General features: G+C 35.0%; 1 protein-coding gene across 1 annotated transcript in view; it reads left to right on the forward strand.

Annotated features, from left to right (window-relative positions):
* LOC122262743 (uncharacterized) overlaps positions 1-15000 on the forward strand; it is a 24286-nt gene that overhangs the window by 364 nt on the left and 8922 nt on the right. Inside the window, exons 2-8 of the mRNA XM_086547031.1 lie at positions 6225-6353; positions 10537-10593; positions 10903-10970; positions 11181-11282; positions 11955-12078; positions 12432-12580; positions 13656-13845. Of these exons, the coding sequence (XP_086403157.1) occupies positions 6237-6353; positions 10537-10593; positions 10903-10970; positions 11181-11282; positions 11955-12078; positions 12432-12580; positions 13656-13845 (807 nt within the window). The 5' untranslated portion in view covers positions 6225-6236. The remainder of the gene's footprint in view (positions 1-6224; positions 6354-10536; positions 10594-10902; positions 10971-11180; positions 11283-11954; positions 12079-12431; positions 12581-13655; positions 13846-15000) is intronic.

Below are 15000 nucleotides of genomic sequence, written 5' to 3' on the forward strand. Positions count from 1 at the left end.
GTACACTGACATTGAAAGACAAGCTGGGTTTGATTAAAGTGAATTTATGGTGACTTTTTTTCTCGATTAAATATCTTGACAACCTTTATAACGCCCTGCCGATGGTAGAGGCAGTCATGGAGAGGGAATAGCAACATGATTTATATAAATACAGTGATAAACTTTTAAAAGCACGCCATTTTGTTTTAAGGAAGAAAGGCATATCAGCAGAGATGCCAATTAATACATTAGTAGGTCTTTTGCATTATTTGAAGAGGTTTGTGATGATGCTTTTAGTAGTGAATAGCAAGGCGAGTGGATGATAATCGTGAGTAGATGAGGAGTAAAGGAAATGACAGTGAAGAAGTGAGATAGGCCTACCTGTAAACAAACGCACGTGAGGTGTGTCTCGAGGACCTTTAAATCGGTTCACGCAAAAATATTCAATTGTTTTTGCTATGCTTATGCTTGGTATTTCGATATTTGAAAATGTATTGCTTATTTCAATGGAAACTATCAATAGTGTAATGAGATTATGCATGTCATGTTGCAAATTTGTTGGGTGTGTTGATTGTCTAGGTTTTTACTAGTGTACTATGCAATTGCCACATTTACACAAATACTTCATGCATCAGTAATGTACTTATGTAATGTAGTTATAACATCATATGCAATTAGTTGATTGTTTTGATACCGTATGGCTAGTGTATGTTAGCCTTTTGTAAGAGTATTAATGAACTGTCAAACTATAGAATTGCATTAATATTAAGTGATAACCAGACAGCATGTTCCATTTAAAGTATTGGTGCCACAAAAAAAAAATTGTTATGACAAAATGACATGCTTACAATTATGGTTAATCTGATGTGATTTTTACGTCATTAGCTTCAGATAACCTTTAATCATGTAATTATGAGACATAACTGTCATTGTTGCATAATATGAACAAATCTAGCTCCAATGAAGTGAATTCAATGTAAGCTTACCAAGCCAAGACTAGTTTATAACTGAATTAAACCTATCAGGGCTTGGTTAGATTTAATTTTAATAGAACCGTTATTTCCCATACATGAATGCTAACTGCTAAATTATCTTACAATTTAAGCCAGATTTATTATTATTATTTTTTTATTTATTTAGTTAATTAATTGATTAATTAATTTATTTATTATTTATTTATTTTTTACCTTAAAGTAACTTGGCCTGACTTTGCCAAAATTTAACACATGCCTTTTTTTTTAAAGACTGGACCCATCATGAACATAACTTATCTAAACTTGAACACAGTTTAGCCATACTTGAATACATCTTAGCCAAACTTGAATACATCTTAGCCAAACTTGAATACATCTTAGCCAAACTTGAATACATCTTAGCCAAACTTGAATACATCTTAGCCAAGCTCGAATACATCTTAGCCAAACTTGAATACATCTTAGCCAAACTTGAATACATCTTAGCCAAACTTGAATACATCTTAGCCAAACTTGAATACATCTTAGCCAAACTTGACCCCAACAAAGCCTAACTTGACCCCAACAAAGCCAAACTTGACCCCAACAAAGCCAAACTTGACCCCAACAAAGCCAAACTTGACCCCAGCATAGCCAAACTTGACCCCAGCATAGCCAAACTTGACCCCAACCCTGATAAACTTGACCCTAACCCAGCCACCCAGCCACCCACCAAAGTATAATTCTATCTTTTGCTCCAACCCATTTTCTATTAAGTTAGCTCCTCTCATGTGTGTTTGACGCTTCTCAAATACCAATCATGCTGAGGGGGTGGGGGTGTGCAGGTCTGATGGAAGCAAAAAGGGGGCATCTTGTAAGATAGTGTAAGAAGTGCTGATCTTTAATAACTTAAAATAAATCTGATTCTAGTGTCAAAGGATATGGAAAAGGAAACACTTATTTATATAATATTTAGCTAATGAATGGATACTGTTGAGAACAAAAGTGTAAGTACATTATAAATTGATTATCTTTAAGGGTAGAATCTTTACAATCCTGAAAAATTTGTCGGATCCTCAGAGGCACTTTAGAACACAGTGAAATGCTAACTCCTGTGGCATGGGAGGTAGTTAATTTGATTTCATTATTTTGATATTAATGACAGTTGCCTTATTTTTGCAAGATTTTTTGTTATTATTTATTATCATCATCATTATCATCATTATTAACATCATTATTATTATCATTATTATCATCATTATTATTATTATTATTATTATTATTATTATTATTATTATTATTATTATTATTATTATTATTATTATTATTATTATTATTGTTATTGTTATTGTTATTGTCATTATTATCATCATCATCATCATCATCATTATTATTTTTATCCTTTGATTTTCATTATTATTATTATGATTATTGTTATGATAGTGATTGTGACTGTGATTGTGATTGTGATTATTGTTTTCATTATTATTATTATTATTGTTTTCGTTATTATTATTATTATTGTTTTCGTTATTATTATTATTATAATTTATTGTTATTATTTATTTATTTATTTTTGTTTTTGTCATTTTTTTTTGTATATATTTTTTTGTTTTTGTAATTTTTTTGTTTTTTGTTTTTGTCATTATTTTTGTTTTTTGTTTTTATCATTATTTTTGTTTTTTGTTTTTCTTATTATTTATTTTTTTGTTTTTGTCATTATTTTTGTTTTTGTCATTATTTTTATTTTTGTTTTATCATTTGATTTTGTTTTTGTTTTTGTCATTATTTTGTTTTTTGTTTTTGTCATTTTTGTTTTTGTTTTTGTCAGTTTTTGTTTTTGTCATTTTTATTTTTGTTTGTCTTTGTTTTTGTCATTTTTATTTTTATAATTTTTTGTTTGTCATTATTTTTGTCATTATTATTATAATAATTCATAGTAATAATAATAATAATGATTATTATTATTATTATTATTATTATTATTATTATTATTTTATGATTATCATTATTATAATTACTATTGATATTATTATTGTCATTAGTATTATAATTATTATTGTTATTATCATTATCATCATTATCATTATCATTGTCATTGTCATTGTCATTGTTTTCATCATCATCATCATTGTTGCTAATGATAATGACAATGATGCTGATAATGATTATTATTACTATGATAATGATCATAATGATGATGAAGAGCTTAACAAGGATAATAATGATGATGATAACCATAATAAGGATGGTAATGATAATATTGATAATGTCATTGATATTTATGATGTTGATATTGTTCTCCTTGCTGTTGTTTTTAATGTTATTATTATTATTGTTGTTGTCACTAGTGTTAACCCATTGGCGGGTTTATGTTGTATGGCATGGTTCCATCCATGTTTATGACCGATGCTGCCTTGACAACAAATCTTGCCATTCACTATCATGGGGTTGATATGCTAAATATGATGATAAGGATAATTATAATGATATAATTGTAATAACAAGAAAATAGATGATAATGATAATTGAAAAAAAAAATTGGTGATGAGGTTGATAATGGTAATGGTAATAAATGGTAATGAAAATGACAATGATTATGTTTTTATCATTTTCATTGTTTTCATTATTATGATTATCATTATTAGTATTGTCATATTTTAATTGTATAATTATTTATCATTATTTATTAATTGTTTGATTATTTATCATTATATATGATAAAAGTATTATTTATGATTAATTTTATTATTTTGTTATGATTCATTATTATTCATTGTTTATCATTTAATAAAGTGATTATTATTATAACCACTACTATTATTAATGTGATTGTTATTATTATTATTTTTGAAAATTATTTTTGTTAATATTTTTGTTATTATTTTTGATGTCTTGTTTCTGTGTGGGGTGACCACAAGCAAATTGTGCCCTTTAATAGATAAAATGATTGTTACATTGTTAAGATGGAATTTCTTCTTATATATAACCTTTGTTGATAAGCTTGGCATAGGCTAGCTTTATGACATATGTTGTCTTCTATTAATCAAATTTTAGATAACCTGTCAAGCTATCTATACATTTAAGTATTATATTCCATCAAATTTCTTTTTTTACAGTACAAACATAATTGTATGACTAATACAGCTTAGCAAAAGATGAAACAATCTAAAAGAATGCAGGTCCTTTGATTTATTCAAATTATTAACTGCTAGGTATGTCTAGTTTGAGTCAGGATCTGCTCACTGTTGAAGCGCACACATAGTCATGAAGTATTATGGGTGAAACAGTGCTAGCTCCAGAGCTACAGGGTTCCAAAGTCAGCCTAAAGCTGTGTTTTGTGATGAATTTATGGAAAAATATTCTTTAGGCTAGTCTACCCTGCCAGGAGGGCAGAGAAAACATGTTCCCTGCCCGTCTAATTGTTATCTGATACTGCCAGTGTCGTAGACTGTCCGCCCTGACTGCCAGTTAAGGTCATTAGGTGACCTGTTTGCAATGGGTCAAGAAGCATGAAGGGATGGGGAAGAGGAAGGAAACTTATGACTGTGAGTGCCACAGCATAAGTTAGTCTTACTGGGCAGTGGCACATTTTAGATTTTGGTATTTAATTATTCAAACACTAAACCAATTTTTTTTTTTCAAAGCTTGTGCAAAGTGAAAATACATTCATCTCAAAATTCCCAAATTTTTGCATTTTCGATAATTTTGAAGGGAGATGGTCCCTGTAAATTCAGCAGACATACCTAAGAATAAGTTTTAGCATGAAATATACTTGTATCATAGTTCTAAATATCACCTTTAATCCATTGAAGATTGTGAGCCAAAACCATTGTGTGTCGGCACAACGGGTTTGCTGTGACAGTTTTTGTACAAGCTTGCTTTAGTTGGCTTCCCTACAAAAAAAGATCATGGAAGCTTATGAATGTTATTATGAAAAAAAAAAATCAATTAGGCCTTAGTATAATGGGAGTGATATTTAAAAACTGTTTGATGGCATTGTAAGTATCTTTTTCCTTTTTTTCTGTCAGAAGTATAATAGAATAAGTATAAAAGTGTATAGTGTATAGAATAAGTATAAAAGGCATAATTTTAGGCATCTTAGATTATCTATGTGAATTTTTTTTATGGACCTCCCGTAAGCCTACAGTACTTTCCTTATGTAGACCAATGAACATGACCTAAACATATGGAGTAGGTACTACAACATGTCTGTTTGAATCTCCCATAAACTGATGTACTGAGAACTATATACCTCATAATAAGGATAAACCCTCAGATCATATATTACATATTCAGGCCAATAGTCTTCCAAGCCTTCTAAGGCTTAAAGTGATATTATTGCAGGTGAGATGGTATGCAGGGTTACACTCTCAGAAGTAATCTTGGGCAAATGAAAACTTTCTTCAAATATATCCTGGACAGTGGATCAGCTGCCTAGGAAATATATAGCCTGCATTATTAGTCGTAGGAATACTTTTTAATTTTTTTAAACTAGTGATTTCCAACTTTTACCCTTTCATTCATAGGTTACATGATGGAGATATAAAAAATTAACTAAGAAAAGGAAAAATATATATATAAAAAAATAAAAGGGGCTTCTTCAGTCTTCCTGTTATAGAAAGAAAAGTGAAAAAAAGTGAGTTAAAATAGTGTTTTGTCAGCCTTTCCTATGATCTTATTTTTATTTGATGATTTTATTCAGAAAGACCCTTCTTTCTCCCATTCTGCTTATGGAAATGTCAAAGCTTAAAAAAAGTCAAAATATGAAAAATATTAATTTTAAGGTGAAAAGTTTAGTGCTTTCCTGACTTTACTTAGATCATAAATTTTGACCTATCAACATAAGACTGGTTTTGTTTCACTTAGAAAGACAGTGGTCAGAAATTGCTCTTGATTTATCATTGGTCTTAAATAGACATACCTTTCTTGTTGGGAAGGGGGAGCTTTATTGTTTATTTGTATACTTCCTTTTCTTTTGCTTGGCTGTTTTGCTGATTGTTGTGTGCGCTCCTGCTCACAAACTAATATTGGGGATTTGTATATCTATGTTTATGCAAGGAAGAAAAAAAAGTTTATTAGCACAAATACATTTCTAATTTTTATTTTCGTAAAGAAGACATAGTATTGATACAAATATGGAGATTATTTGCCGATTATTCTAATATCTTATATTTATATTCAGTATCATATTTTGTTCAAGGAATTAATAGTCTTTTGAAAATCAGTTGATTTATTAAACAACCTGTCCTCCCACCCCCTCTTACAATATTATTCTTGCTATCTTTGCAGAATTAATCCACAATGGGGGATCATCCCAAGATTATGGTGTTCCGCCCAACTTGGGAAGAATTCAAAGACTTTCCCAAGTACATTGAATACATAGAATCACAAGGGGCTAACAAAGCTGGTTTGGCAAAGGTAAGTATCATATGTGATTGGATGGGTTGAGTGCTCAGTGTGGGTTGTGAGAGAAGGAGATGAAAAAAGACCAGATGAGTGGCAAGATATGGAACTGGATTGGTTTTTTGTCAATAGAGGCTCTGAATGAGTGAAAGTAAGTCAGTGTGAGAAGTAAACAAAAATGGAAATGGAAAATAAGAAATAAATCAAGAAAAAAAATTGATTTGCCTGTGTGTCTGTCTTGGTCATCACATGAATGAATAGAAAGGGTGAAAGGATCCCAGCCCCTGCTCCCCCTCATCTGCTTTCTTATCCTGTCTCTCTTCCTGGTCGACATCATGAACATCTTTCTATCATCTTTTCCTCTTTTGTATCCTTCATCCTTCACCTTCTCCTATCTTATTCTGCCTCTTCTCTTTTTCACTTCTGCCTCTTCTCTTCCTCCTCTTCTATCTACTCCCTTTTTTCTTCTTCCTCCTCTTCTATCTACTCCCTTTTTTCTTCTTCCTCCTCTTACCTCTCCAGCCTCTTCTCGTCGTCATCTTTCCCCTCTTCCCTATGCTGCCTTTTCTGTTCTGACTTCTCCTTCCCTCCTCTCTCGTTTCCTCTTCTTCTTTCTTCTTCTTCTTTCTTTTTCTTCTTTCTTCTTCTTCTTTTTCTTCTTTCTTCTTCTTCTTTCTTCTTCTTCTTCTTTCTTCTCTTTTCTTCTTTTTTCTTCCTTCTTCTTTCTTCTTCATCATATTCTTCTTCGTCGTCTTCTTCTTCTTTCTATTTTCTCAATACTTCTTCTTCTACTTTCTTCTTTCTTCTTCTTCTTTCTTCTTCTTCTTTCTTCTTCTTCTTTCTTCTTCTTCTTTCTTCTTCTACTTTCTTCTTTCTTCTTTCTTCTTCTACTTTCTTCTTTCTTCTTTCTTCTTTCTTCTTCTACTTTCTTCTTTCTTCTTCTACTTTCTTCTTTCTTCTTTCTTCTTCTTCTTTCTTCTTCTTCTTTCTTCTTTCTTCTTCTTCTTTCTTCTTCTCATCCTCATCTTTCTTCATCCTCTTCTTCTTCTACGTCTTCTTCTACATGCCCCTCTTCATTCATCCTCTTCTTCTTCTTCTTCTTCTTCATTCCTTCTTCCTACTCCCCTTCTTACTACTCTTCGTCACCCTCCTTCATCCCTTCTTCCTACTTCTTCTTCATCCCTTCTCCTACTTCTTCTTCATCCCTTTGCTATCTTCTTATCCCCTTCTTCCTATCTTCTTCATCCCCGTCTTCCTAATCTTCCATCAACCCCTTCTCATCCTCATCTTCATCCTTCTGCCTACTCTTCTTCATCCCCTTCTTCCTAATCTTCTTCATCCCCTTCTTCTACTCTTCTCATCCCCTTTCTTCCTACTCTTCTTCATCCCCTTCTCCTACTCTTCTTCATCCCTTCTTCCTATTTCTTCTTCCCCTTTTCTCTTTTTCATCCTTCTTCCTATCGTCTTCAACCCTTCTTCCGACTCTTCTTCATCCCCTTCTTCTACTCTTCTTCATCCCTTCTTCCTACTCTTCTTCATCCCCTTTTCCTACTCTTCTTCATCCCCTTATTCCTACTCTTCTTCTCCCCTTCGTCCTACTCTTCTTTTCCCTTCTTCCTACTCTTCTTCATACCCTTTTCTATTATTTTCCAACTCTTCTTCATCCCCTTCTTTCATATAATCTCCTACTCTCATCCTCATTCTACTTCATCCCCTTCTTCATCCCCATCTTCCTACGCTTCTTCATCCCCTTCTTCAACCCTTCTTCTCCTACTCTCTCATCCCCTTTCTTCCTCTCTTCTCATCCCCTTCTTCCTACTCTTCTTCATCCCCTTCTCCCCTACTCTCTTCATCCCTTCTTCCTACTCTTTCCTACACTCTCATCCCCTTCGTTCCTACTCTTCTTCATCCCCTCTTCTACTCTTCTACCAGCCCCTTCTTCTACTCATCTTCATACACCCCTTCTTCCTCTCTTCTTCATCCCCATCTCCCTACTCTTCATCATCCCCTTCGTCCTAGCTCTTCTCATCCCCTTCTTCTACTCTTCTTCATTCCCCTTCTTCCTACTCTTCTTCATCCCTTCTTTCTACGCTTCTTCATCCATCTTCCTACTCTCTTCATCCCTTTCTTCCTACTCTTCTTCCATGCCCCTTCTTCCTACTCTTCTTCATCCGCCCTTCTTCCTACTCTTCTTTCATCCCCTTCTCCTACACTTCTTCATCCCCCTTCTTTCCTAATCTTCTTTCATCCCCTCTTCCTACACTTCTTCATCCCCTTCTTCCTACTCTTCTTACATCCCCTTCTTCCTACTCGTCTTCATCCACTTCTTCCCTACTCATCATCATCCCATTCTTCCTATTATTCTTCCTACTCTTCTTCTGCCCATCTTCATACTAAGTCTTCCTACGCTTCATCCCCTTCTTCCTACTCTTCTTCATCCCCTTCTTCCTACTCTTCTTCATCCCCTTCTTCCTACTCTTCTTCATCCCCTTCTTCCTACTCTTCTTCATCCCCTTCTTCCTACTCTTCTTCATCCCCTTCTTCCTACTCTTCTTCATCCCCTTCTTCCTACTCTTCTTCATCCCCTTCTTCCTATTATTCTTCCTACTCTTCTTCATCCCCTTCTTCCTACTCTTCTTCATCCCCTTCTTCCCCTTCTTCTACTCTTCGATCATCCCTTCTCCTACCTCTTCATCCCCTTCGTCCTACTCTTCTACTCTTTCTTCATCCCCTTCTTCCTACTCTTCTTCATCCCCTTCTTCCTACTCTTTTTCATCCCCTGCCGCCTACTCTTCTCCACCCCCTTCTTACTACTCTTCTTCTTCCCCTTCTTCCTCCGCTTCTTCATCCCCTTCTTCCTACCTTCTTCATCCCCTCTTCCTATTATTCTTCTACTCTTCTTCACATCCCCTTCTTCATATATTCGTCCTACTCTTCTCATCCCCTTCTTCCTGACTCTTCTTCATCACCTTCTTCTACTCTTCTCATCCCCTCTTCCACTCTACTTTCTCCCCTTCTTCCTACCTTCTCATCCCCTTCCCTTCCTACTCTTCTTCATCCCCTTCTTCCTACTCTTCTCATCCCGCCTGCTTCCTACTCTTCTCAATACCACTTCTTCCTACTCTTCTTCATCCCCTTCTTCCTACTCTTCTTCGTCCCCTTCTTCCTACTCTTCTTCGTCCCCTTCTTCCTACTCTTCTTCGTCCCCTTCTTCCTACTCTTCTTCATCCCCTTCTTCCTACTCTTCTTCATCCCCTTCTTCCTACTCTTCTTCATCCCCTTCTTCCTACTCTTCTTCATCCCCTTCTTCCTACTCTTCTTCATCCCCTTCTTCCTCCCCTTCTTCCTACTACTCTCTTCATCCCTTCAGCCTTTTCCTACTCTTCTTCTCCCCTTCTTCACCCGTCTTCCACCTCCTCTTCCTTCCCCTTCTTCCTTTCCATCATCCCCCTTCTCCTAACTTCTTCATCCCCTCTCTTCATCCCCTTCTTCCTACTCTCTTCATCCCTTCTTCCTATCCTTCTTCATCCCCTTCTTCTTTCTCTTCTGCATCCCCGTTCTCCTAACACTTCTTCCTACTCTTCTCATCCCCTTCTTCCTCCTCCTCTCCTCCACCTCCGCCTCCGCCCCTCCACTCCTACCTCCTCTTCCTTCTCTCCTCTTCCTCCGCCTCTCCTCTTCCTCCCTTCTACTCTTCTTCATCCCCTTCTTCTACTCGTCTTCGTCCCCTTCTTCCTACTCTTCTTCATCCCCTTCTTCCTACTCTTCTTCCTACTCTTCTTCATCCCCTTCTTCCTCCTCCTCTTCCTCCACCTCCTCCTCCTCCTCCTCTTCCTCTTCCTCCTCCTCTGCCTCTTTCTGCTCCTCCTCCTCCTCCTCCTCCTCCTCCTCCTCCTCCTCCTCCTCCTCCTCCTCCTCCTCCTCCTCCTCCTCCTCCTCCTCCTCCTCCTCCTCCTCCTCTTCATTTCCCCCCTCTTCATTTTCCCCCTTTTCATCCTAATCCTTTCCCTCTCCTTCTTCCTTCTCTCTCCCCTCCTCCTCCTCCTTTCCTCTTCATTCCTTCTCTTTCCCCTCCTTCTCATCTGCCACCTTTCTCATCCTCAGCCTTTTCAATATTCGTCTCCCTTTGATATTCATCTTGCTCTATTTTGGTTTTCATAATTACTCCACCTATCTCATGCTTATTGTACCCTTGCAGATCATACCCCCAAAGGAGTGGTGTCCCCGCAAAGAGGGCTATGACTTGGAGAAGAGGGCTTCTTCATCCCCCTGGAGAAATTGACCTCGATCTTCATCCCCCCATTCTTCCTACTCTTCTTCATCCATTAGTCAATACTCGGATGTTACCAAGTCGTAACTTCTATGAGTCATCCGCCAAATTCGTAAGTAATTAGGCTTCACCCATTCTCATTATCTGTCGATTACACCTTAGTACAAGTAGCTTATTACATCCAATTCTTACGTAGCATTTCTTCATCACCCTTCATTCCGTCGCTTTCCTCAGCCAGTCTTCATTCTAGATTATGCAAATGCGGAAGTATCTTATGCATTACACGTATGACAGACTACGTACTTCATAACCAGTAGTACCCATTCTACGTTCTTCATGCCCAATTCTGTAATTAGATTAATGTATAAAATTATTGCAAGTAGACACGGCGGACTGACCTTATTATACTGACTCAGGACATTCATACTCGTCTTGCATCATGCGTACGACGAAGCTTCATACTACTCCGCACTCCTCCGCATACTAGTCAGCCTCATATTCCGAGCCTAATACATACTCCTCTTCACTCCTCCTACATCCCTATCACTACTACTACTCAATCATCCTGCCAGTCGTGACAGGGAAGCAGGGAAGCAGGGCCTCTACCAGCAGATCAACATTCAGAAGAAGGCCATGACAGTGCAGGAGTTCTATAAGATGGCCAATAATGACAGGTATGATATACACAAGAATGCTTTAGTGCAAATGTGTGCGTGAATGCTTGTGAGTATGCCTGCACGCTACTTAGTCCTTCTCTCATCACCCATCCGCATACCTCCGGTCCTCTTGATGACTTATCTGCTAAACGCCGTCTCTTGATTTGGGCAAAACCGTGTCTATTTCATAAACACAGTGGACTTTTGGAGTCTCACCCTTTGTTTGTATTAGGGAGCATATTTGGGTTTTTCATAATTCTTTAACTATATCCATGCTTGATTGTAACCTGGAAGATCATTCCCCCATAGGTGTGGTGTCCCCAGCAAAGAGGGCTTGTCTGGGGTGTTTATTGTAAAGGTAGTTAACTGCAAACTGCGGGCGCTGGATAGTGTAAGGGTTGATGGAATAGTCATGCTGTTAATTCTTGATTGTTAGGAATTGTAAGGAAGGAGTGATGATGTTGAATTTATGGTATGGTTTGTTTGTATCTTGTAGGCTGTTGTGATTATGTGTGTGTGAATTGTTGGTGAGATGAAGGACACAAGATTCTGTTCTATTTCACTGTCAAACAGTTTTATTTATATCTGTCTGTCTGTATATGAACCTGATTGTATCATTTTGTTATGCCTAATTAAGTAATTTCCAACAAATTCCTTGACAAACTTCATTTATTTATCTTACTTTATCAGGTACCGAACACCAAAGCATTCGTCATATGAGGACCTGGAGAGAAAATATTGGAAAAATATCACCTATGTATCTCCAATTTATGGAGCTGATGTATCTGGTAGCATTACTGATCCAGATGTTAAGGTAAAGATGGCCTTGTGCTCAGGTGAAAAAAATTATATCTTTTAGTTAGAGTGGGATTTATTTCTTTTGGCATTTATGATTTTCTACCTAGAGAATTAAAAACAACATGTAAAAATTAAAGTCACCTTGATATTATCTATGCTATTATATTTGTATATCATCATCGTTTATCAAACTATATAATTGAAGTGTAGGCATATCATAGAATCAAAATTGTTACATTACCTTTAATGGTTATTTCTAATCAAATTTGACAATTAGTACTATTTTTCATCCTACTCCATCCTTATATTGAGGCCTGCTTAGAATATGTCCGAGACTAGAGGCAATAACCTTTCTTATAATTGTTCCAGGAATGGAATATCAACAACCTGGGGACAATATTGGATTATGTCAATGAAGATTATGGCATTAGCATAGAAGGAGTCAACACAGCATATCTCTATTTTGGGATGTGGAAAACCACTTTTGCTTGGCACACCGAAGACATGGACTTGTACAGGTATGATTTTTTATCAGACGATGTTTATAATGTAGTTCATATGTTGACAGGTCTATGATTCTGTTGCACCACATACAAAATGGCAAAGGACACACAATAAAATCCCTTTGAATACAGTTATTATCTGTTAGTTTTAGTTTTTAGTATGGTAATGGCAAAGTGGTTGGCAATTAGTAACAATTGTTTGATGAATTGAAAATAGCATATATATATATATAAATATATATATATATATATATATATATATATATATATATATATATATATATATATATTTTATATTTATATATTTTATATTTATATTTATATTTTTATATTTTATATTTTATATTTTATTTTTATATTCATTATATTATATTTTATATATATTTATATATATATTTATATATATATTTATATTATATTATATATTTATATATATATTTATATATTTATATGTATATATTTATATATATATTTATATATTTATATGTATATATTTATATATATATATTTATATATTTTATATTTATATATATATTTATATATTTTGTATTTATATATTTTGTATTTATATACTTTATATTTATATATTTTATATTTATATATTTATAATTTTTATAATTCATAATTTATAAATTTATTTATTTTATATATCTATATATTTTATATATTTATATATGTTATATATTTATATATGTTATATATTTATATATTTATATATCTATATTTATATTTATATTTATATTATGATTCTAAGTCAATTAAGGCAATTCTGCATTGAGACATCCAGATAGATAATGAGGCATTAATATTTACCAAAATATATTTTCACTATTTTGACTGTTCAGTATTACATTTTCTATTTGATGTTTAAAAAACAAGACATATATATATATATATATATATATATATATATATATATATATATATATATATATATATATAATATGTGTGTATTTATATATAATATATTTATGTTTATATATATATATATATATATATATATATATATATATATATATATATATATATATATATATATATATATATATTTATGTTTATATATATTTATATAAATTTCTTCATATTTCAGCATAAACTACTTGCACTTCGGAGCCCCCAAAACTTGGTATGCCATACCTCCAGAGCACGGAAGAAGACTGGAAAGGCTGGCCAATGGCTTCTTTCCCAACTCATTCAAGGCTTGCCCAGCCTATCTGCGACACAAGATGTCCTTGATGTCTCCACAGATTCTGAAACAGTATTCGATACCATTTAACAAGGTAAAAGTCCTGAAAAATATTAGAAAAGGTTTAACCTTCACAGATCCAGATGTATGAAAATGATAAGAAATCAAAAGATGCAGTTGCAAAATATCAGATATACTGCAAAAAAAGGAATATTAACCCATTCACGCCGGGGCAGTTCCGGCTTTGCGCGGTCGCAATACCGGGGTTCTCGAACGCATAAGCCTAACGCCTCGAGATTCTCGGGCGCACAAGCCGCAAGCCTCGGTTGCCCGCTCGCTCTACCCGAGCGCGCGGCTTCCCCTCATAGCGCGTCCAGGGCGTCTGACGCGAAAACCACAATACGTGCTATCACGTCAACCGGCGTGAATGGGTTAATGAATATACCTTATGAAAACTGTCTTATAACAATTATCAGTAAAACACATTAGAAAATATGTCTTGGATACTAAATATGTAAGTTGCTTTACAAGTAGCTGTTGAATATCGAATAGTTTTGAATGAAGGCATTCTCTTCATGCCTTCTGTTTCACAATTTGTCTTTGTGCAGTGAGTCATTGGTAACATTGGTTTTGTTTTTCACCTCAATTTTCACTTTTAACCCATTCCTGACAGGGCTATTTTGGCTTTAAATGGTCAAAATGCCGGGATATTCGAATGCATAAGCCTAATGCGTTGGGATTCTTGGCCGCACTAGCTGCGAGCGAACACTGTACGTGCCTGCTCACCCGGTGTGCTGGCCTTGACAAATTAACTAGTCCCTGGCGTCTGACCTAAAAACCACTAGACGTGATATCTTGTCAACCGTCATAATGGGTTAATGCTTAATTGCAACATAGGCCCTAAGGTGACTCTTCTGCCAGCACTCCCAAGTTTCAGTAATACAGGATGCCCACTGACATAAGGCATAATGATCATAGCCCTTTCTAGGATAAAGCTAATATACTACATACATATGTATGTATATTCTGTAATTTATTTGTATATATTTTTTCATTAACCCACACAGGACGGGTGGTACAGCATGTGTACCGCGCATTCAAAAGCCCAGTTGCCGGGCGGCACAGTATTGTGCCAGCTATTCAATTGATTTAGGCCTAATAATTCGAACGCCCCGGCATTTGGACATTCTAGGCTAGAAATCCCCCGTCGGGAATGGGTTAATATGAAAGTAGGTTTCATATTTTTATA

Source organism: Penaeus japonicus, unplaced genomic scaffold (assembly GCF_977035675.1).
Source record: "Penaeus japonicus unplaced genomic scaffold, GWHDUDI00000001_assembly GWHDUDI00000001, whole genome shotgun sequence".
Taxonomy (NCBI): Eukaryota; Metazoa; Arthropoda; class Malacostraca; order Decapoda; family Penaeidae; genus Penaeus; species Penaeus japonicus.